The 25,197-nt window shown below is 37.0% G+C and overlaps 1 protein-coding gene across 14 annotated transcripts in view; it reads left to right on the forward strand.

Moving 5' to 3' along the window:
- AGTR1 (angiotensin II receptor type 1) overlaps positions 1-24,277 on the forward strand; it is a 45,227-nt gene extending 20,950 nt beyond the window's left edge. For 6 of the 14 annotated variants that reach the window (XM_015131970.3, XM_015131974.3, XM_015131973.3 and 3 more), the window contains 2 exons: positions 20,048-20,145; positions 22,264-24,277. In XM_015131970.3, coding sequence (XP_014987456.1) covers positions 22,311-23,390 — 1,080 coding nt within the window. In that variant the 5' untranslated portion in view covers positions 20,048-20,145; positions 22,264-22,310 and the 3' untranslated portion in view covers positions 23,391-24,277. Of the gene's footprint in view, positions 1-11,702; positions 11,845-16,040; positions 16,091-20,047; positions 20,146-22,263 lie in introns of those variants that run through there. The other 8 variants (XM_077994158.1, XM_001110548.5, XM_028843763.2 and 5 more) reach the window with 3 other exon arrangements.
- The last annotated feature ends 920 nt before the right edge of the window (positions 24,278-25,197 follow it).

Here is a 25,197-nt window from a genome sequence, read left to right on the forward strand (position 1 = left end):
ATATAGTATGACTAATTAAATGAAATTTTATTTTAAAATCGTCATAAAAGCAGTAAAATTGGTGTTTTAAATAAACCAAATGGGAATTCAACCACTTTAATTTTTCCTTTTGTTCCAATAGGAAAATAAATGCTTTAAAATTTGAAGTTAAAACACGGGTTTTAAATATATTGAGATAAAAACTGTTTTGTGTAGGCATTTTGAAGAAAATAAATTTTGTTCCCATGATTTGTGATTGGCCATTGATTTCCGTGTTTGAGAGTATGAAGGTGTGCTCAGCTGTCTACTAGAAATAACAGGGGAGACTCAGTCTTGTTCCAAATGGAAGGGCTCCTATTCGGTTTTCTCCTTCATTTCTTAAAGTGTTGTGATTTTTTATTCCCTGGTGTCATGTCTTGAGATTTTAAATCTTAAAACATGCAATTAGGTATTGAAGTTGAAAGCTGAAAGTCTCAGCCAGCTAGTAATGGTTTTTTAAAATAGGTAATACAGACCTCTAGTGGTTGAACAGTTTGAAAGCCTCTGCAAGAAAAGGAAATTGTACAGAAAGTGCCTGCATTTTAAGGGGAAAATTTAGTTAAAATTATTCAGATGACAAAATTCACATATTTCATAGAAAAAAAAAAAAAAAGCCAGAATGCGCTTCAAGGGAAGGTGGCATGCTTCCTATCCTTTTAGATGTTCCTCAATTCCTCTAAATAATCAATAAAAAAAAACTCTAGCCAAAGTCACAGCAAGAAGTCTGGATCTATATTATTTTTCTCTAAAAGATACTGTGAACAGAGCTGCTAGATCTCTGTATTGTGTGAAACATATATTTTTGTACACAGTTTTGCCTCACTGGAGCTTTGCTTCCTTTATACTCCAGGGGCTCCCCATGAAAACAGAATCTCCAGCCACCTCAACTTGCCTGTCCCGTTCTCAGGTTCTGTCCATGGGCAGCCACACTTCAGTGGGCTCAGCGATTGGATGGCTCTTTAGTCTATATGAGAGGGAAACTCCATGTGCCTCTAGACTAGTGCTTCTCAAACCCTAATGAACACCCAAGTCACCTGAGGAACTTGCTTAAAATGCAGATTCTGTCCCGGTCTGGGGTGAGGCCTGAGGTTATCTTGTTCGTAAACTCCCACTTGATGCTAACGCTGCCCATCCAGGGCCACCCGGAGCAGCAAGCCGGTTCCATGACAGCTCTCTTTATTTTTTAGTTACATTTTTTGTTTTTACTCGTTTCTTCTTTGTTTGCCCTTTTACTTTAATGACATCTCTTAAATTTTTAATATTTGGATCTGTAAAAGATATAAAGTTCTCTTTCACTTCACTATGCACAAGTATCTCTGGCAATCTGTTATTGAAGTTTTGAGAAGTTGATCTCACATTTTAAATACAGATTCAGTGTCATCTCTTTATCTTGAAAAGTTCTTGATAGTTGTGAGCATCTCTCTAACTGCTTGAAGCTATTGGGCACTTGTAGCTACAATTAAATATCTGATTAGCCATATTGGGAGAGTGGGTTAAAAGAGGTTTTGTGCATGTGGTAGATGTGTAGGAAGCTAAGGGACCAAAAAACAACCACATCATAAAATCAAGCAGAATAACACACACACACACACACACACACACACACACACAGGCTCAAGGCATAAGTGTCAACAGATCAGAGGAAAACATGGGAGAATGTATTTTTCATACCAAATCTATTAAAATTCTATCATCTAAATAACTTCCCATCATAGCATGTGGTCAACCTTATTTTTCAAATCCGTAATTTTAGAACTTATGTCATGGGGTAGTCTTTAAAAGGCTCTTGCAAACTTTTAACATCTAGTTTCAAATCAAAAATAATATGTTAACAAGCTGTAGCATAGAGGGAGTACATAAATTATCATCATTGCCCTGCATGAATAGTAATTCACAGGTTTGGCTCAGCCACAACTTAGATGAAATAATTAACTATGTACAGTACTTAACAATATAAAAGTAATTAATCTAGCTGCCTCATACTGGTTTGGCCTAAATAAACATGCAATAAAAAAGCCATAGGATTTTATTATTTTTTTACTCACGTTACCACTTTAGTATGTTGGAATTTTAATATGTCAGAAGAAAGATATCTTTGCATTAAAAAATCATTTTCTTTTCAAATGTTAATGTACTGATTATAACTAAGTGAATTCCATATATTTATAATTGTGGGCAGATGTTCTCAATTAATAGTTTTATTCATTCTGCTTCACAGTTTAGTGAAAATGATTATTTTAAATTAAGGTGTAAATAAGAAAAAATGAGCTTTTGATTACTATAAATCACACAGAATTTGTTGGTGGTACTATAATCCTGTGTAGGTATAGCTTTGGCAAAACATTTCAGATAAGCTTGTTTTTTGCCTCATGGGTTCTGGGAGGAGGTGAGTTGTCTATTTGTCCTATAAGGTCTTTGCCAGCAGGTTCAGAAAGGTAAAAGGGCAAGGTCATTAATTGGCTAGAGGGCAACAAAGAAGGTAGTTATCCCTGTGTGTGTGGTCAAGAAAAAAGGGCTCAGGTGATCTTGCCCAGGAGAGAGTAGGTTCATTCAGCTTCAGTTCTTTTGGTAAAAGCCCATTCTCAGTGTATGAGTGTTCCTTTGCCTAATCATCTAGACTATAACATGTTTTCCCCTATATGACTCCATCGATTAATTGTTGCAGTATTATCCCCACTTCATAAATGGGCAGAGAGGATGAGGCTGAGTAGTTCTTCCAAAATCAAGTAGCATGTAAGATGTAGTAGCAAAACTCAAACCCAGAGACTTCTGCTTCCAGCCAAGATGGAATAACGGGAACTAGATTTACCTCCCCATCTAAAACAATTTTAAAAACTGGACATACATATGAAACTGGTTTTCAAGAGAGTGGACATCCGATAACAAAGGGCAGTGATCACTGGAGGATAGGAAACAAATGACCTGGGACTGTCCCAGCCCACTGCGTGGAGGGAGTTTGCAGGCATGATACAGGGATGGTACACCCAGGTGGAACTCGGGGTCCTTCCTGAGTTGAGGAAATGGAGCTGGGAGTCCAGAGAGGCCAAGGAGGCTAGAGTTCAGAGTACCAGAGAGTTGAGAGCTGCACAGAGAACCCAGAGATCTGCAAAGGGTACCCCTTGTGCTTCAGTGCATGTGGGTAAATAATCACCCAAACATATTAGAGAGAACAAGCCCCAGAGGTCATCAAGAGCTAGAAAATAGTTCCTATTTCCACCAGCCACAGTGGAAAGTCTCAAAATTCATGGAGCATCAGGGTAGCATACTCATTAGGTTCTTGCCTCAGGAATGGGAAAAATTTAGCCCTAGACTAATTGCTGCTCTGGTCCCACCTAAGAAACCATAAAAGTCAGACTCAAAAGAATTAAATTATTTGCAAGTAACTCAACTGCTTTTCAGAAAACAGATGGAGAGTTTTTGCAGGAATACAAAAGCATCCAATATCCAACAAAGTAAAATTCACACTGTTTAGCATCCATTATAAAATCACCAGGCATGCAAAGAACCTAGAAAGTACAACCCATAAAAAGAAAAAAAAAAATGAATAGAAAGAGACCCAGTCAGTAATGACACAGATGATAGGATTATTACACTATGACATTAAATGGTTATTATGACTATTTCATATGTTCAAAATGCTCGATGGAAGTTTGAACATATTAAAGACATGGGAGATATTATTTTTAAAAAGGCTGAAATTGAACTTCTAGAGATGAAAACTACAATGTCTGAGATGAAAACTTAAACTGGGACTTCAGATGCTAAGACTACATTTGTTTCACATCCCCCACAACATTCTTCCCTGGACACTGAGTTTGCTCCCAGCAGCTGAATACTTCATGCTTAATACTTTCTTAATGCTGAACTCTCAGAAAAAGTCCTTCATTCCAAGAAGTGGTGGGAGGGTGCCACTCTGTAGCCTCTCTCTCATCTCACTCTAGTCCCTGCTGGCCTGGAGCAGATTCCACTCCCTTCATGCACTGATACTCCACTCTAGACTGAACCTCCTCACGAGGTAGCCATCAAGCCATCAGCAGTCCTCAACATGGCACCTTCTGAGTCAGTTAGAAGAGTTTGCATCATCAGACCACCATTTTCCATCTCTGTTTTCTGACTCACCCCAAAACTCTAGTTAAAAATCATGACATGTTATCTCTTCACATGAAATACAGTTAATAAGGAAGTCAGCATTTTTGTAGCTCCCAACGCTTCATATCTAAGGAGCTGTGTATGAAATCATGAACTGTGTTCTTCCAACCAGCCAAGCAATTAAGCAAAGTATACATGTCCATGTTGTCCTTGTACAGAGTTTGAAATATGCTCATGAGAATTAAACTATTTTTCAATAAATCTGAAAAATCAACTTGCTTGTCCAGGAAGTTTTATTCGGGATAGAATCCCAAACAATGAATGCGCTAGCCAAGTGTTACTATTAATCAGAAACACTCCATATTCATCCAGGATTAATCCTGTGTAACTCCCTCGGTCAGTGTAACAATATATTCTCTTCATGCACTTTGTGTGTGTGTGTGTGTGTGTGTGTTCCCAAATCTGCAGTGAATGTATTTAGAAAATACATTAGTATCAAAAATACAAATGTAGCCTTAAAACATAAATGTACAGATAATTTCATACTTGTAGCAGTGTTCACTTCAGAAACACTTCACAAGAACTATTTAAAAATAAATATTTTCAGTATTTATTTAAAATATTTTAAAATGTAAACTCCTCACCAGTCATATAGCCAGGGCCGTTGAATGAGTGTGGCTCTATGAAATAGCTTCAGTTCCTTTCACTACTGATGACCTTTTGAACACTAGATAATATTTGTCAAGTAAATGTCAAAATAGTATGCAGGAAGAACCAAATCATGGATTCTGTTCTGCATTCACTCACCTAGAGACATCACTTTGGAGCACTTTAGAGCAGCAACAGCTCTAAGAGACGTAACAGTATGCTTCACAGGCTAGAAAAATGTAAAGGGAAAAATAAGTTGCTAGCAAGAACAATGAGGGGTGGGGGTGAAGTTCAGGCTGCCATTCTGAAAGCTTTCTCAGACTGGGTTAGGTTCATCTCACGCAGTGCAGACTGTGCAGGCTGGCTGTGTGAGATCAAGGTAGACAGTAGCCTCGTCTCATCACATCTCTGTGTTTTCCCATAACCTCCAACTATTCAGCCATGAATTGCTAAATGTAGAATGGAAGGGGGAATGTCTAATAAACAGAGACATACTTCAAGTCTTCAGTCTAGTTAAAACATTGGAACGAGTGTCTGCACCATCTTTCTGGGGCTTGGAGTCTCTTCTTAGTTCTAAAATGAGATGGTTGGCCTGGATCCTAAGTTTCAAAATTGGCAGCCTTTTTAACTAAATCTAATCTGCAGAAGAGTTCTGTTAGGTTCCACAGTGTTGGGTATATATATATATATAGAGAGAGAAAACATTTTAAAATAGGATATTTCACATGAAATTTGAAATTTTAAGTTTATATTTTAAAGTTAGCTGTTTTCCCCCACCTCATTACAATTGGCACAATTGACTATAGCCAAGAAGTGACCCCTTGTTCCCCCTCCAAGAAAGGGGGAGGGCCCTCCATTCACCACCATGTCCACTTCACCTATTTCTCCCAGCCTATATATGTATTTGAATATGTGAACCCTGGAATGTATAACGTCTAGAGACCATAACAACAATACAATGCTATGAATCTCTGACTTACAAGGAAAACAAAAGACTGTAGAGAATAGTAGTTCAACCACATTTTAGGTTAAAATAGACTTTACTTGGATAACCTGACAACCAAAACATCTTTGATAATATAGTAATTGTGTATGTTTACTGGACAAAGGGCATACATATATAGTCTTGTATTTCTCTGAAGAAGAAAATCAATAAATTCGACCCATAAATTTCTTTCTATAGCAGACATTTTTGTGACTTCCTGACTCACAGGAGATAAAGCTACCCTCCAAACCTAAACCAAAAGTCCGTAAGTTGAAGAATGACTTTTTATGTAAAGAGAACACACTGGTTTCTGATAAGATATAAAGACACCATGTAATTTATTTAGGGAATGGTTCTAAGCTGATCATTGACTTATTTATACATCTATAGCTACTGGAATAGACTGATTCCAAAAATGTATTTTCTCTGAATTGGAATATTTTTCATATCAAAATATCCAAAATTATTAGCATATTATGTTATTCTCACAAAGTCCTAATGAACTTCACAAATCTGCCTGCTCTATACTGAGTACAAAAAATACTTAGCCTAATTTGTTTTTCCATTATTTTATATAGTAATAAAGTAATACCAAAAATGTTATTACCAGAAACAACATAGTGTTGTATAATTATTAGAAAGTGAACTCATGAAATCCTATTAAAAAATAACAATTACCACATGTTAAGTCAGATAATTCACAGAAGAGACTTATATGAATACTAGGGGAGCTGTAGGCAACAAAATTTTTCTCTGAATCCTGCATTTTGAAAAAAGTTTCTGTCATTTAATTAGTTGAGATTTGATTCACCAACCAAAGGTCTATAGTGTGATATGTTTTCTTCCTCCATCATAAAGTTAACTTAAAGTCATCTGTACTTTATGTATTTATTCTTTCACTTCTTCCCCAAAAGTAATTCTTTAAATTGCTTTATGGGATTAATAACAAATTATATCATTATATATTATTGTATTATTAGGGCTTCCAACCTCATTCTAATCAATTTCTTGGCCATATATAATAATGCAACAAATTGCATCTGTAAAGTAAAATTTTATGAAGCAATTTACTTAGTATATGAGGACATATTAATATATATTGAAAATATTTATAATGATAGTAACAATATTTATTATGTAATATATGGCAATTCCCCCACCCAACTTTTATTTAAACCTTGTGTTAACAGCATAGAGTCTGTTTTTATCCCATTTTAAAGATGAGGAGACTAAGGCTCAAAGAGGGTGAGAAAATTGGACAGTTACAAGTTAGTAGAGATGGAGACAGGTTCTTTTTGTTTTGTATTGTTTTTGTGACGGAGTCTCATTCTGTTGCCCAGGCTGGAGTGCAGTGGCGTGATCATGGCTCACTGCAACCTTCACCTCCTACCAGGTTCAAGCAATTCTCCTGCCTCAGCCTCCCAAGTAGCTGGGATTACAGACATCCGCCACCATGCCCAGCTCATTTTTGTATTTTTAGTAGAGACAGGGTTTCACCATGTTGGCCAGACTGGCCTCAAACTCTTGACCTCAAGTGATCCACCCGTCTTGGCCTCCCAAAGTGCTGGGATTACAGGCGTGAGCCACCATACCCGGCCGGAGACAGGTCCTTAACCCTGACCTGTGAGACTGCAAACGTTGGTTTGTTTCCTATGAGGCCAGCCAGATAATAGACTCTGCTAACATTAATTAAATTAATGTCCTTTTTAAGATTCTAGGTGCTGAATATATATCTCTTGGTCTATAAATTAGCTTTGCACTTCAGCTATTTAGTACACTTGTTTTTTTATTGTATCTAGCGTATTCTTACCGAATGGGTATTATATACTGTCTTTTGAAGAAATTATCTTGTACACGTAATCTTAAAACACTCTTCCAAGGGCAAGGTAGAGGCTTCATAGTATTAATATCATTTCCATTTGTCAGATCAAAGTCCAATGAAGATTTAATGATTTGTCCAAGACCTCAATTTCTAGAGAAGCAAAGAAGAATCCCCAAATTCTAGTTCTAAGTTTATTTTTTCCCTTGCTAAATCCTAAATCCTGCAGTCAACTGATTTTTTTTTTAAGACGGAGTCTCGCTCTGTTGCCCAGGCTGGAGTGCAGTGGTGTGATCTCAACTCACTGCAACTTCCACCTCCTGGGTTCAAGCGATTCTCCTACATCACCCTCCCGAGTAGCTGGGATTACAAGTGCATGCCACCATGCCTGGCTAATTTTTGTATTTTTAGTAGAGACGGGGTTTAACCATGCTGGCCAGGCTGGTCTCGAGCTCCTGACCTTGTGATCTGCCCATGTTGGCCTCTGCAAGTGTTGAGATTACAGGCATGAGCCAGAGTGCCTGGCCTGCTGTCAACTGATTTATGTTCATCAACTTCTTAAGTTACTTTGCTCTTTTACTCATTGCCTTTGGTTTTATGTATTAAGATTTAGCATCAGCATTCATAATATTTTTTCACTCTTAATTCTGAGTGTTTCCGTCTGAATGTTTTTTTAATTTTTGTAGTTTATGGGCTTTTTCTTCATTTACCCCCAATTATCCAGGAAAGGCTGTGTGCATCTTTTGAAAACTCTGATGTTCTCAATGAAGAGACCTTTTAAATGACCTTGTTTGTCCCCCACCGAGTTGCATATCACAACTTCAAATGTCTCACTAAAATGTTACCCATTTGGCATCAGTATACAGAAAAGCCTGCACTCTGAGATAAGAAAGAACAGTGGTGTTTTCATAGTAAGAGAATAGAGCTCTTAATGGGAAATGGGGAGAGTATAATTTCCACTGATTTAGCTGGTCTTCCAAACTTTATGCTACTTTTCTCCTTGAACTAGCCTATAAGACATTTGTAGGGAAAATACCACAGGCATCAAATTTTGGGCATAGATGTCTATTAATGTTGCTCCTTACAAAGCTGTTTCGCTGAATTGTTTCTCCTTGCTTACAAAAACTACTCCATGCCTTTATTAGTCAGAAAAGCAGTTTTGTAGAGAAGGCAAGTAACAGAGAATCAAGCTAAGTAAGTGAAACTCTCTGATTGTCAAACTTCCAGAAAGTAACGTTTGTAACTAGGTATGGTATGTTTGTCCTCTGTCTTTCTCGCTGTTCTCTACTTGGTTTCTAATGAAAGCCTTGATTACATGTTATATTTAATGTACTGTTCCACAAAGAAGAACAGGCCTAATGTGAATGTACAGCTGAAGTTACACTTAAATATTGCAGTCAGTTCAGACCGGAAGGATACAGATCAATGCCCTTTGACCCTCCGCCAGATTCCCTGAAGTGTCTATGGCAGTGATACCACAAGAGGGCAGGGTTTGACTTCCGGACTAGGTGGCTTCCTCCCTTCAGTGCGGACCTTGGGGCCACCACAATATCCATCAATCTCCTGAAACTCTAATGATGAATCTGAGCTCAAATTCCCTCTTTGGCTCTATCTGTGCAGAATCCTGAAGTTATGAAAAATGCTTACAGACGGTAATTTCGAGAATGATCTAACACAGCAGATATTTAGTAAACTCCCTGTTTGAGAGCTCTCACTAAGCACCCAACACAGCTTTAGACTTTGGTTACCCAATAGGATGTTATCTTTTGTGAGGGATCTGTAGTTTTCCTGGGAAGATACAATGCATGAAATAAAAGCCTCCAATAAAATTCAGTATACAGTTAATGTATTCCATAAAAGGTGAGAGATACAAATTATCAAAGGTTAAAACAAAAAGTAGGGACCAGAGCAGGGTTTTTCAGTAGCAACACTATTGACATTTTGGATTAGATAATTCTTTGGTGTGGGAGCCTGTCTCATGCATTGTAAAATGGTTAGCAGTATCACTTGTCTGCCTGCTAGATGCTAGTAATACCCCCACACCTCCCTCTCCCACACTGGGAAAATCAAAAATGTCTCCAGACATTGCCAAATATCCCTGGAGTACAAAATCACTCTGATTGAGATGCACTAGACTGGAGTGTGAAGAGATGACCATACCAAAAAATAAAAATAATAATAATACAGCCTTAAACCATTACTTACAGAATGTCAAAAATGTAAGGACCTGCTCTCTATTCCTGTTTCTTCACCTGAGAAATGGGAATAATGATGCCTTCCCTCGTAAATCTCTCGTAGAAATGAAAGCAATTAATGCAACAATTGGCACATAGTAAGCATCCAATTAATAATAAGTGATCAGTGTTACTATTGCTAATATTAAACCACTATTATAAGTCCTTTCTATTAATCAGCAGAAACAAAAAGAAGTATAAAATAATGGTACATTAAAAAACTTAAACACTTGTATGTCATTTTGTGCTAAAGTTATGAAGCTGAAAAGACTGAATTGACATTTTCCCCATTGATAGAAATAATCTCAAAAATGTTCCATCTTCCTTGTGAAAGGCAAAGGCCAGCAGCTTCCACATCCCCAGCATCTGATGAGTAGTTAATGATCCAGAAATAAACTGTTACATGCTTCAGGGAATTTCTACGTATAGAGAAGTTCCATGTAAATATTTCTCCAAGAGGTGGATTGAGAATGATAATTCACTTTTACCCTCTTAATTTGATTTATAAGCTTCACCTATCTGGCAGGAGATAAGAACCAAAATTAACCGAGGAGAAAAAAAATAAACAAATGATTTCAAGTGACCATGATCTTCAGCTGGAACTAGTAACCGCAAAAATTTTGGAACTGCAGAGGAACTGGGCTGAAGAAGTTCAGCCAAAATTATTTGTTTATAAAAACTAGAGAGTGTTAGATATTTCTATCACACTGGCTTATCTGAAATTTCTGCTGGCTCAAATGAAATTGTATTCTTCTATTTCCTGCTGTGGGGTTCCTTCCCTAACCACAATTACTTTTGGATTGGAGACTTATAACTTTGAGAACAAGGAGAGTCTCAGCTTAGCTAGCTGGAAGAACCAGAGGAGAGTTTTAGTATCTCCTGAAGAAAGAAAAGCACTAACAGGGTTGTAGCAGCATTCGGGACGAGTGGAGTCAACATTGACAGTTTCTGACTCGAACAATTTTGTTGCTGGTAATAAAAACAGAAGTCACATGCTGAATGTGAAGGTAAGAAAAGGAGAATTTGCAATGGCAAAGTTAAAAACAAGAGGAGATGATGGTCTTGGTATGGCACAGGATGTTAAAAAAATTCTCCTGTCCTTAAGGAGTTACTGCTATATGAGTAATGTGCCACTTCCCTACACAGCCTTCTATGCAGAAATGCTATATTTCCACTTCACAACCCAGGAGGTGCATTTTATTTTACATTTAGAGGAGGAACAAACAATCAGAAGGCAAAAACTGGTGCATTATTTTATGTAATTCTCTTGGAAAGAGTTCATTTTTAGCTTCTGCTCAGACAGCACACAACTACTGGGAATATATTTTAATTTCAAATCTGATGTGTGACATCTGGTAACTCATTTATTGCTAATGAAGTTTTCACAGGAAGCAGCAGTCACCAGTAGCTCATCTTATTTTTCAGTTGGCAAAGTGTTGTTTACCTTTTATTGGCCTGGCATCGGTGTCTCTTATCACAGGCTATTTAGTTAGAAAATGCAAGTAGCCTAACATAGAAAAGAAATGGAGTGGTAGATAATAGTAGATAGAACGGTCTAAGTATTTTTATTACAGTGATGTAATATCACTGTAATTTATGTTTAAAAATTATGTAATACTCAAAAGGAATTCTCAGAGCTGGCAAAACAGTCTGGTCCAAGCAGCCTTTCAGCAGTGCCTTTCAGCCTCCCCTCTCTGAGTCTTTCCACCCCTTGCTCCTACTTTAGTTTCTTCCACTTCTAGCACCACGTGCGGTTTCCCAATTTCTCTTATCCAAATTTACTCACAGGGAAAAAAAAATTAAATTAGTCATTTACACCACACTGTGAACCTAGTAACACCAACGAAAGTCCCAAAGTTCTAGGGTCTCAGAGCACCTCCAGACCCATGATCTCATTCGGTGTTTCCAGCAGCGTTTTGCACCAAACTGGACACATGCTTGCTACTTCATCATGCTCATCCTGAACATTATTATTGTCATCATCATTTTCCAGATGAAGAAAGTGAATCACAAGTCAAGTGACAGGCCAAAGGCTCCACAGGTCATAGGAGGTAAATCATGTGCTTGATTGAGAACTTTTGGCTCCCATCACTATGCTCTTCCCACTGTCTTAACTCTGGTTCTCACCTGAGCCATTGTGTTTCATCTCAGGTAGATCTTAGTTCTGCCTGAGAAGGTATGAAGGTGGGTATTCCACCCTACCTGAATTATAGGAATTTTAGATATCTATGAGCAGGTGCAAAGGGGATTTTACTAGATGACATCCTGCTGGACACACTTTATGCCAGTCCTGAATGGGTAATAGAAATATGCAGTTTAATGAGTAAGTTTCTCATATTCAGTTTTTGATGCTTCATAAACGTTAAATGAAAACATTTTAGCTGAGAGTACTTTTGTTGTTTGTTGGATTTGGTTTTGCCTGTTAATCAGGATTATCAGCATTTAAGCCAGCATTGCAAATGAAGTTGCCTACAGGGCAGTGCTTTTCAAATATTAGTGTGTATCAGAATTACCTGGAGGGCTCATTAAACACAGCTTGCTGAACCCCACCCACAGAGTTTCTGATTCAGTAGGTCTGTGGTGGGGCCAGAGATTTGCATCTCTAACAAATTCCTGGGTGATGCTGATGTTGTTGTTTCAGGGACCACACGTTCAGAACCATTGCTAGGGGGCCAACTAGGGGACTTCTGTGAGTAAAAGCACCTACACTGTGCTTCCAATACAGCAGCCAGCCCCAGAGTGATGAGCACTTGAAACGTGGCTAGTGTAACTGAGGTGTCCTGGAAGCATACATTATACCCTGGGCTTTGAAGACATAGTACAAAAACTGTGAAATATCTTAATAATTTTATATGGATTACATGTTGAAATGACAATAGTTTGGATATATTGGATTACATATTTTATCAAAATTAATTTTACCTGTTTCTTTTTACATTTTAAATGTTTTTAATAGAAAAATTACAATTATATATGTGTCTCACTTTCTATTTCTTTTGGACAGCACTGAACTACAGAACCATAAAATAGAGGGGTATTAGTGAACTACAGAAAATTCAAGTCCCAAAAGCTGTAATACTCTGAGGACTAAAGAAAATATATATGTTGATCAGATTTGCCCTAAGGGGTCAGTTTGTACCCAAACATTTGCTGCCACAAGTATTAAATGTAGAAGCAATCCAATATCTACTATTTTACTTTTCTTTCAGGGTTAATCAAGTGCCTTGTTATAATTCTTCAAATAAAAGCATTATTATAATAATGAAAAATATTTCTGCTGAACTTCCGAATAAAAATATTTAGTAATATTTTGAAAGTCTGAGCTTTATTTAATTCGTTCTACTTACCCTTGTATTATAGAACAATTACATTTTAAAAATGCTTTTATGTCTTCCAAAGAACTTACTTTTTATTTTTAACAGTCCATGAAATAGAGCTGAGAACAGGTGTTGGTATTCCCATTCTAAATATCTTGTACTATTTAAAGGAAAACAAAGTGAAACATTAGATTGTGTTGCCGGTTATGGCAGAGCAGACTCTTTGCCAGGACAGCAGTCTAGTGCTTTCTCTTCCAGGCAGTTCTGCTATTCCTCAATTTTTACAGCATTTTTATGTTAAAAAATAAATAAATAAATAAAAAGTAAAGAACTATAATGCATATAAAACTGTGTTTGAAGAGAAGGAAACTATGTGATAAAATCAAATAAACATGACCCTTATAGCTTTAGTTTTCTTAGAACAGAGGCCCTTTAACTCTCCAGAATGTTGAAACCTTCTCTTGAAGTTCTCTTATAATACTCTGCCCTCACTTCTGTGTTTTTATCTGGGCAATTAGACCACATTAACTAATTGCTACACTTTAAAAAGTTGTATTTTCTTACAAAGAATTTCAGAATAGGTTGATTTTCTATGGTATTTTAACAGTGTCACATTGTGCTCCTCTCTTCACAGGACCATGTAATCTTAACTCTCTAACTTCATGGCAGGCTTTTAGTTTTGATTTTCAGCCATGTTCCAAACTGTATTGTTTGACCTGGTAGTGTCAATAAATAACACAAGGGATGTCTGAAAGGCTTAACAGCTTTTGGCCATAAATGGAATGAAACAAACTAGTCCAGATAGGGCCCAAACTCTTAACATTGACCTCATTAGTCTAGGACCACAACCAGCTATCCAAATATGCCTGGAAAATATTTCTTTGAGTAATAGTTAATTTTTTAAAAGAAAGAAAAAAAAACCTGTGACTATGATCATCTTATGTTGAGTTTCTTTATTCATCTTGAGTAAACAGTAAATTTTTTTCACCTTGTTGTTTTAATACAAAAAGTTCTGGTGTTTAATATAGAATATTATTAAATCAGTGTGGGATTAAAAATATCTATATAGATAGCTGATTTAACAATATATGACAGCATTAATCAACTGCCTTGTTATAATTCTTGAAATTGTTGTTATTCTACTTGTCAAGCAATTTTGCCCTTCTCTTCAAAAGATGCATACCTGTTCAAAGGAAGGATTATAAAAGTTCATGCTTCAGAAATTTTTTTTAAGAGTATAACCAACTCCCTGAGGATACAGGGGTCTAGGGAAGCTAAATGACAGCTTCAGGGTCACCCAGCTAGTGAGTGGGAAAGCTAAAATTAGAACCTCAGTCTGCTCCCACATTTTCCACCAATTTGCAGACTATCATTAAAGAATATTTCTTCTGCAATCAGAACATTGAGCAATTTGGAGAAATGTACAGTATATCGATATTCTAGCTTCATTTAAAATTTATGGTTATGTGGCTTGTATCATGTTAAAAGCTTTAATCTACAATGAATTGTCATGTGACCAATAACCCTAACATAAAACTCATAATACATATAAATTCTCTAATATTATCATAATTTCTTAAGGGTGCAAATTAATTAGTACCTCTTTTCCTGCCCAATAACTTTCCTCACGCCCCTTAAAATGGAATTTGAAATGAGATAAACAGTTGCTGCTGCTGAATTGAAGTTTCAGAGAAATAAAAGTGAGGTGGCCTCATATACAAAATCTGTGGTTTTGTTCAGAAGTTGGATGAAGCAACTGTTATTGACTAAGCCCACATTGGTGCTGCCCTTTTCTCTGTTGAAAAGCTTGTGAGTAGTCTCCAAGAGCCATATTATTAAAAATGATGTTTCCTCCCCATGATGGCTGAGATACTAATCCATTGAAATGTGGCGATAATTCTTGTGAGAAAATTCTGAGTCTATAAGTTTGAAGAATTTAGAAGTGTAAGAGGACAGGGGTTCATTTACTTACAGGCCTTCTTCCAAGTTAGGTTTTATTTTCTTTTTCTCCTAGTCTCTGGAGTCTCCTCTCTCCAGACACCCTGGAAAGCCATTCATGGCCTTTCATATTTAACATGAGAGTATTTTCTACTAACACCAACATGTCAAAGAAAGATGTTTAAAGCATGTGAATTAGACTTGATCGTGTATCTTTCATTGGTACCTGTTTCTCTTTACTTTTTGGAATAAAATAAAAACAACAAAAACAGCTAAGAATTTGGGATAGTGATGTGGGTGGGAGGGATTGGGACATTCATCACAACTGAGTTGTTTAATTTATAGTAAGTAGGAACTTTTAGAGTTTAGAGAATTTTAATTGTAGTTTAGAGTTTCATTATCAGACGGTAGTCTTGAATAATTTCCAAGAAGCTAAAATGTGGGATTAACATTTTACTCTCATTTTAATTCATATCCTGAATATAAATTTTATTATAAATTATAAAGTTTCTGAATTTCCTTTCATAAAACTGCGTTCTTTGGGTTCTTAGTTATTTTGGATGAAACAAAGAGGAGGGCTAGTTGGAAATGATGGAACATTTAACCACTGTCTCTACAGTTAGTCACAATTGGTACATGCAGAATTAATAAAGCAGCTTGCCTTGTTTTTATTTCTTGTGAGGTCAGACAACAGTGGATGATAATGACTTGGGAAGAGGACCAGAAGTCACTATTTACCATGTACACATATCAGAGTCATTTATTAAGTTTGAGGAGATTGGATCTTAAGTACTTAATTAGAATGATATTAGTAATTTTAATAAAATATTTTGCATTGAGAACTATTCACTCAGAAATTGCAGGGGTGGACAAAATCATCTCCAAATAAATCATTTAACATGAAGTTAGGCTAGGATTACCAACCAAGAGCATGGCATTCTCCTATGCATCTGACTTAAAAGCAATACTTGTCTCTTGCCCCATGGTGCCAGGTGGTCTGCCATGCTTCCCTCTTCGTGGCTGCCAGGATTCCCGCATGGAGGTAAATATAACCTGTAAAGGCTCAAATACTTCATCAAAAGCCATGACTATAATCCAAAGCTATTAGGTTTAAGCAACTTGTTTGGAAATTATCACCTTCAAATAACATGTAGGGCAACCTCAGTAGAGATGAAATGGATGAAGCAGGCATGGAAACTGCCCTTCCTGCCTTAAATACAAAATACCAGATCACAGCTCTGAATAAAAGTTAAGACCACATTGGGCCAGATCAGGACTAACACTAGATACACAGCTGACATAAAGTTCCAGTGACTTTGGCAGTGTGAAAGTCAGGACCACCAGGCACATGTACTGAAAGCAATTTAAGCTGTGTTTCCCGATTAAAGCCAGGAACTGAAAAATCACTGCCTATTCATGATGAAAGACTAGAAAACTTCTGAAAACCAGACAGAATTTGAGAATGGTATAGATACTAAGCTACTAAATACTACAAATGTATAGTATCTGCAAATATATATATATATATAAGGTTGAAAACTAAGCTCAGAAATGAGCATTATAAACTCTTCCAGATCAAGGGAGTGCTGTACCCCCAAGCTGAAGTTTCATAGGCCACCATCATCCCAACACTCAGTCTTCCCAAGCAAGTTAATTCCCACCAAAAATGAACACAGTCAAAGATTACAAAACCTAAGCGGAAGTCCATTATCAAGAAAAAGTGTCCATAGGTGCAATAAATAGAATTTATACCGGAGGAACTATAAATAGTAAAGCAATTGGGTAGGGGCTCTTAACAGACAGATATTGAAAATGTTAAGGAAAATAAAAGAAGAAGTAGACTTCGTAAAATAGGAACAGAGGGCTAAGAAATAAGAACAAGTAGATCTGAAAAAGAAACGAGTAAAAACCCTAAAAATATTAGTGCCAATTTCTATGAGTCGATGAATTCACAAGTGAATACCTAACAGTTATTTCCTGTGGCCTTACTTGGTGGCTGGGGGCAGGGGAAGTGATATAAGAGCAGAAACAGTTGTTTTCTACATCTGAATTACAAAATAGGAACAATAAAGACAATGGTTTATTGAACAGGATGGTTTACTGAGCTGTCCAGCACTGTAAGCAAATGGCTTACAAACATTGGCCTACTCTTTTTGATGCTTGAGAGAGATACTTTGATAGAAGATTATTCCAAAATATAATTACTTGGTCTTTTAGTTCTCTCTTTATTATCATAGGACACTATGGGGAATTTTTTTTTCTTTAGATTGCAAACTAGTTTTAAAAAGAGCTTGTAATGAACAATTTAATTAGATTGGTTTTGGCTTGCCTAAAAGCTTAAGAAGGTATTAATATTCTAATCAAAAGTCTTGGGAAAGCATTCTTACAATAAAAAAAGGAAAGAAAATCTTCGTTCTTATGCTTTAAGAACCAGGAAAGCTGTCGAAGGATGTAAGGTAACTCTTACAAAAGCAATTGTTAAATAAATGTGGTTTGGCCACAATGAGCCAACACCTATGTTTGCCACAGACTTAGGTTCCCACCTGACTCACCGCAAATTTATTCAGCTGCTTAAGATTATTATTTACTCATACTTCAAAAGAACAGCAGCCTGGAATTTTTAGACTTTTAATGGCAACGGAAGGAACTTACCTATGATAAACATTTTTCTTTACTCTCATGCTTTCTTAACCCATGGCTGTTCTGAGTCAATGTTTGCCTTGCATTCAAAAAATAATAGTAAAGATTCAAGTAAAACATATTCATTAAGCACTATTTGAAAGATATACCAAGTGCTTTCACATTATCTCACTTTATTCCTACAAAGATCATGTGCAATAAATATCACTGTTCTTGTTTCCTACAGATGAAAAAAAAAAAAAACTGAGGGTCATTTTCAGAGAAATTGGATGACTTACCCAGAGCCACACAGATGTGTACGTGGCAAAGGAAGATTCCATTTCAAGTCTTCCAACCCCAAATTCATCTTCCTTTCCCTAAGGGGAAATGGTGCTATGGAATTCATGCAAGCCACAGAGCTTGGATAAAAGGCATAGGAAGACCAAGCATAGGAAAAATAGGAAGAGGTGGATCCTCCTTTGTTTTTAATCAGTGTTCTACCGGCCTAGAACTCTTCTGGGAAAAGAAGCAGGATGTGACTGAAACATAGCTGCTTTCTAGATCTCACCAATTTGGTTTTTCTAGTCAATCACATCTCTCTCTCCTTCGACTTCCCACCAAACCAGCATCTGTTCAGCTTCAAAGAAAAAAGAGCCCCACTGTTTCCCAGTCATTTATCATCAATCTAAAGTAACTGCCAATCACAAAAGTCCCATCTTTATTTCTTTCCTTAGAAACAAATTTCTCGAGGGAAGCTTATCAGTAGCAGAAGTGCAGACTGGGAAATGACCTGTGTCACCCTCCCATCTAGAAATACACAGTGCACATCCAGATCCCACACCCCCAAGAGGGTTGTGCAATATCTATTAATTTATGAGAGCTGTTTCCCATAGATGATGCTGCAGGCATTAGTAAGGAGGGGTAAGTTCCAGCAATGACACCATCTCTACTGCACCTTGGCTGGTTTCCGGGTGCCATCTCCTGATCCCTCTCCCCACTCCCACTGCCCTCTCACCATCCTTCCCCCAAACCCCACTCTCCCCACCAATCTGGGTCAGTGATAAACACAGAGTATTCCACATGCCTCTGATATAACATTCAACAAACTAAAGCTAATACTGCCTTTAAGGCTCCTGTCCCCCCGGCTAGACTCCTAGAGGAGAACTGTGACTTTATTCCCCTTGCATCCTGGACACCCACACATAGTAGGTGTTCAGTGAATATATGATGAGTTGATGAATACCCACTGAATGTGCTGTTTGCCTTGCTCCTTCCTTGTGCTTCCTTCCACTGTTTCTATCGCCTAAAATTCTTCTCCCTTTTTCCTCTACCCTCGAGTATGAAAAAAATGTGTTTCCTTATTGGGTAGGGAGTCCTGGTAATTATACAAACATTTATGTAAAATGTTCTTCTAATTGGTATATTCCATGCTATGTCCAGATACTTTCAAGTGAATTCTCATTGAGGTAATAATAACTCACCAAAGTTTCCAGGGATGATCCCCTAGCTGTTCAAAGCAACCTTTTATATATTAAATACCAGTCAATATGAATCAATGGTAACTGAAAAAAAAAGGTTGATAGCTTGTGAAGGAGTTGGAGTACAGAACTATGCTTATAAATTGATCGTCACAAAGGCAGACTTTTTCCCACAGAAATTGTATTATGAATGCTAGTTATAGTTTGAGACTAGTTAATAAAATTCTACTCACTCCAAACGTAGGATTAATGGAACCCACATGAGCTGTGTGCTGTCAAAGTAGAGTCAAGAGTAGAGAGAAGAAAGAGAAGAAAATTTCCTCCCTGTTCTCACAGCACAGGGCACCCAAGGGCTTCTACAGCATAAAATGTACTCCCTTCTATTTTTTACTGCCCTTATTCCCAAGCTGAACCAAATATTTACCTCTGCCCTCATTTTCAGTTATGGAGTTCACCCAGGCCCTTTTCAACCTTCGAGGTTCCTTAACCTTTACATTACTAATTCTTTTTCTAAGCAAAATCCAGCTGATCTCTACTAGATGGTTAAAAGGATAGCAAATAGGTAAATTAATCCACATTAAGGCACAAATGACTGCTAGCCATAACCCTTTAATGACTAATTAATTTTTAATAAAGAATATGTGTTTATATAAATGAATGTATACTTCTAAGTTGGCATAAGTTCCAAAACAATAATAAGATGAACTAGAAAATCTACAAGCTATAGGGAAATCCTCTGGGTGAGAAAGAACTAGTCATACCTCCCTAAAAGCCTAGCCCTAGTTTCTGTTACATTATTTCTTCCTTCATCTTCTGTTTTCTAAACCACAAGTTTCTAAAAGCACCAAGAAATTTTCTACCTGTTTATTTTGTTTTGTTTTTGTTTCTGTTTTTTTTCCAAGGTGAGGCCCAGGTTGACACTGAGTATTCTCTGTGAAACTCTTCAAGGAGCAACACGTGATTTCACAGAAATTAGTCTCGATACGCTGCATTCCTAGCTGTAAGTTCTATGCTGCTCACCCATTCATTTGTCCATTCAGTCACTCATTCATGAGATATTTATCATCTGCCTCCTGGAATGTGTAAGGGCCTACACCAGTAAACAAGGAAACAAGTAAACACTAGTAAATTTTAAACAGGCTCTCCCCACAAGCAACTGACAGACCAGTGGAGAAGACAGATATGTCAACAGATGATTACAATAAAGTGTCAAGGACGGGTGCGGTGGATCATGCCTGTAATTCTAGCATTTTGGGAGGCCGAGGCGGGTGGATCACCTGAAGTCAGGAGTTCAAGAGCAGTCTGGCCAACATGGCAAAACCCCGTCTCTACTAAAAATACAAAAATTAACTGGGCATAGTGGGATGCACTGGTAGTCCCAGCTACTAGGGAAGCTGAGGCACAAGAATCACTTGAACCTGGGAGGCAGAGGTCACAGTGAGCCAGGATCACACCTCTGCACTCCAGCCTGGACAATAGAGTGAGACTCTGTCTCAAAAAAAAAAAAAAAGTGTCAAGCCTACATCCAAAGTGTCAAAGGGCTCAGAAAAGTTGGGAAGGCTTTACCAAAGATGTGACATTTAGGGTAGATAGCACCTGTTTGTGGGTACCAATGTCCCCATGAGTCAAAGAAGAAAAAGATGTACATTATATAAGCTGGATACCAAAAAGGAACAATAACGAGGACATGCAACCAAAAACTTACATAGGGAGAACAACTTCACTAACTCAGCGAAGGCGAAGAGGCCACTTAAGAACTCCCTCACATGTGTTCTCTCTTAAAAGCTGACTACTGGAGTTGTATCCCTTGCACAGCATCCCTTTGCACCAAAGTGAACACTACTTTAAGAACATGTGTTCAGCTCTCCTGAATGCCAAGCAAACCATGCTTGGCATGGCAGTGGTGTCCTATTTCTGCTGCTCTTTTTCCCCAGGGCATGCTGTTACAAGAGAATGCTCAGCCATGTTCATCTGGGGACCTGCTCCTGGTAGAGCAATAGGATCTGTGTGCCCAGCACCACTGCTCACCTAGCTGTCCTGGCCTGTGCCCAATGCTAACCTTCACCTCAGAGTGTGACTGTACTACATTTGGTGACGTCACTCTCGCTGAATTTTCAGCCTCCTTCCTGGGACTTCCTGATGGACTCTTATCCAGGGCAGAATGTGTTGATTTTCTAAATCACATAAATGAATAGCTTGACTGTTGATTATGTAGAAAATCAGAGCAAATATTTGCATGGCTTCGTGCAGTTCATTCCTGAGCATCTGATTCTTCCCAGAATTCCAGAAAACCTGCTGCTTTCTCAAGCCCTCAGTAAAGACATGCTTTCTTGATAATCCTGGCCAAACCTATTCATTTGACATCTTTGTTACACAAATCGTTAACCACAGGGTTAACTTCAGAAATGGCTGGCAGATATGAAGGTTAGAAGATTCATGCACTTTTGCTAGACTGAGTTGGAAGTTAAAGAATACATAGTTACTGACTGCAGAGGCCTGGAAAACAATGGAAAAAATCCTGTTCCTCAAAGTTGAGCCCTACCTCCTACCCCTCTTAAATCAATCGCCACAGTGACCAATTTGTCAGTCACCTAAAGGCAACTATTCTGACCACTTAAGGGAGAATACTTATAATCTTTATACCTAAGTAAAGATTGTGAGAGGAAAGAAATGATTTAAAGAATACGATATGAATGTGTCACACTTCTGAGTTAATGATAAAAGAATTGGTCCTGCTTACCTCAGGAAAAACTTTCAAGTCTTTCTGAAAAACTAATTTAATTCAGTAGTATTTTCTAAGATGTAGGTTATGTTTTTAATCAATTTGGAAACTAAGATTTACTTATAGAATAAAGGAAAAGGATAGGTTTATTCACATAGAACTCCAATTTCACTTCTCTGGATGATATTTACCATTTTCTACAAAAGCAATTATGTTCTAAAATTTAAATGTGCATTCTTAAGCTTTATCAGTTCACAGAGTTTCCTTAGGAAATATGATCTAGTATTTTTTCCTAAGACAAAAGTTGAGTTACTGCGTTTATGACTGAGACATGAATGTTCATTTGTTTGTTTACAGCAAGAATTATTTTTACCATTTTATTTTTATTTTCCCCAGGTGCATTTGATATAGTGTTTGTGACAAATTCGACCCAGGAGATCAAAATGATTCTCAACTCTTCTACCGAAGATGGTATTAAAAGAATCCAAGACGATTGTCCCAAAGCTGGAAGGCATAATTACATATTTGTCATGATTCCTACTTTATACAGTATCATCTTTGTGGTGGGAATATTTGGAAACAGCTTGGTGGTGATAGTCATTTACTTTTACATGAAGCTGAAGACTGTGGCCAGTGTTTTTCTTTTGAATTTAGCACTGGCTGACTTATGCTTTTTACTGACTTTGCCACTATGGGCTGTCTACACAGCTATGGAATACCGCTGGCCCTTTGGCAATTACCTATGTAAGATTGCTTCAGCCAGCGTCAGTTTCAACCTGTATGCTAGTGTGTTCCTACTCACGTGTCTCAGCATTGATCGATACCTGGCTATTGTTCACCCAATGAAGTCCCGCCTTCGACGCACAATGCTTGTAGCCAAAGTCACCTGCATCGTCATTTGGCTGCTGGCAGGCTTGGCCAGTTTGCCAGCTATAATCCATCGAAATGTATTTTTCATTGAGAACACCAATATTACAGTTTGTGCTTTCCATTATGAGTCCCAAAATTCAACCCTTCCGATAGGACTGGGCCTGACCAAAAATATACTGGGTTTCCTGTTTCCTTTTCTGATCATTCTTACAAGTTATACTCTTATTTGGAAGGCCCTAAAGAAGGCTTATGAAATTCAGAAGAACAAACCAAGAAATGATGATATTTTTAAGATAATTATGGCAATTGTGCTTTTCTTTTTCTTTTCCTGGATTCCCCACCAAATATTCACTTTTCTGGATGTATTGATTCAACTAGGCATCATACGTGACTGTAGAATTTCAGATATTGTGGACACAGCCATGCCCATCACCATTTGTATAGCTTATTTTAACAATTGCCTGAATCCTCTTTTTTATGGCTTTCTGGGGAAAAAATTTAAAAAATATTTTCTCCAGCTTCTAAAATACATTCCCCCAAAAGCCAAATCCCACTCAAACCTTTCAACAAAAATGAGCACGCTTTCCTACCGCCCCTCAGATAATGCAAGCTCATCCACCAAGAAGCCTGCACCATGTTTTGAGGTTGAGTGACATGTTCGAAACCTGTCCATAAAGTAATTTTGTGAAAGAAGGAGCAAGAGAACATTCCTCGGCAGCACTTCACTACCAAATGAGCATTAGCTGCTTTTCAGAATTGAAGGAGAAAATGGATTATGTGGACTGAACTGACTTTTCTAAAGCTCTGAACAAAAGCTTTTCTTTCCCTTTGCAACAAGACACAGCAAAGCCACATTTTGCATTAGACAGATGATGGCTGCTCGAAGAACAATGTCAGAAACTCATTGAATGTGTTGATTTGAGAAATTTTACTGACAGAAATGCAATCTCCCTAGTCTGTTTTTGTCCTGTTATTTTTTTATTTCCACATAAAGGTATTTAGAACATATTAAATTGTTAGAGGAGCAACAGGAAATGAGAGTTCAAGATTGTTCTGTCCAATTTCCAAAGGGCAGTAAAGCTTTTGTGCCTGTTTTTAGCTATTAGCAACTGTGCCACACTTGCACCTATTACTGCACATTTTGTACAAAGATTTGCTAAGCAGTAGTTGTCAAGTTTCAGATCTTTTTGTGAAATGCAACCTGTGTCTCATAGGTTTACACTGCCAAAACAATGCCCGTAAGATGGCTTATTTGTATAATGGTGTTACTAAAGTCACATATAAAAGTTAAACTACTTGTAAAGGTGCTGCGCGGGTCCCAAGTAGTAGTGTCTTCCTAGTATATTAGTTTGATTTAATATCTGAGAAGTGTATATAGTTTGTGGTAAAAAGATTATATATCATGAAGTATGCCTTCTTGTTTTAAAAAAGTATATATTCTACACATATATGTATATGTATATCTATATCTGAACTGCTGTTAATTGATTAAAATTTGGCAAAGTTATATATACTTTAAAATAAAATAATTTTATTGCAATGTATTTATCTTCATTACTTAAAATAGATACTAATTTATTTTAACATAAGACTACCTTGAATGATATGAATATATTTTTGTTTAAATTTTGATACAACTGATAGTTTAATACTATTGGTTATAGATTTTTTATCCTGCCATTGAAAAGATAAAAACATTTTGTTCTACTGCATGACATGGAATAAACACATCGTTTTGAATTTTTCAGCTTTTCACATAACAAAGAAAAAAATTAACTCTTGCTATAATGCTAGAACAATACATTATTTTACTAGTAATTTAATAACAGAATTTTTCTAGTTGTATACATTGTCATTCCAGGAAATTTAGAAGATATAGAATAACATAAAAATAAAAGTCATGTTTAGCTTCCCCAGTCAAAAATCATTATTTTAACATTTGGGAACTTTTTTTTCTACTTTTTTCATTCATTATACACACATACATGTGTCAATCCTGATATTGAAGTCATGATGTGTATAGTACTTTGTATACAGATTTTTCCCTTAATGTCATGGCATAGTAGTTTCTTACCCACTTAAATATTTTTCTAAAACATTTTAATATTTGTATAATACTACAAAATATGGACATACCCTGATACAGTTAACTAGTCACCAAATTGGAAAATTGAGCTTTTTTCTGATTTTTCAGTGTTATAAATTACACTGAGATGAGCATTCAAGTATGTGAATCTGAGAAATTTCCCATACTCCTAGAAGTGGTGCAACTAAAATACACATATGAACATTTTTTAATATTCTAACTACCTGTTGTCAGCATGGGGTATTTTCTAAATTCTTTTTTTTTTTTTTTTTTTTTTTTTGAGACAGGGTCTCACTCTGTCCCCCAGGCTGGAGTGCAGTGGTGTGATCTCGGCTCACTGCGACCTCCCACTGCTAGATTCAGGCAATCCTCCC

Source organism: Macaca mulatta, chromosome 2, assembly GCF_049350105.2.
Source record: "Macaca mulatta isolate MMU2019108-1 chromosome 2, T2T-MMU8v2.0, whole genome shotgun sequence".
Classification (NCBI taxonomy): Eukaryota; Metazoa; Chordata; class Mammalia; order Primates; family Cercopithecidae; genus Macaca; species Macaca mulatta.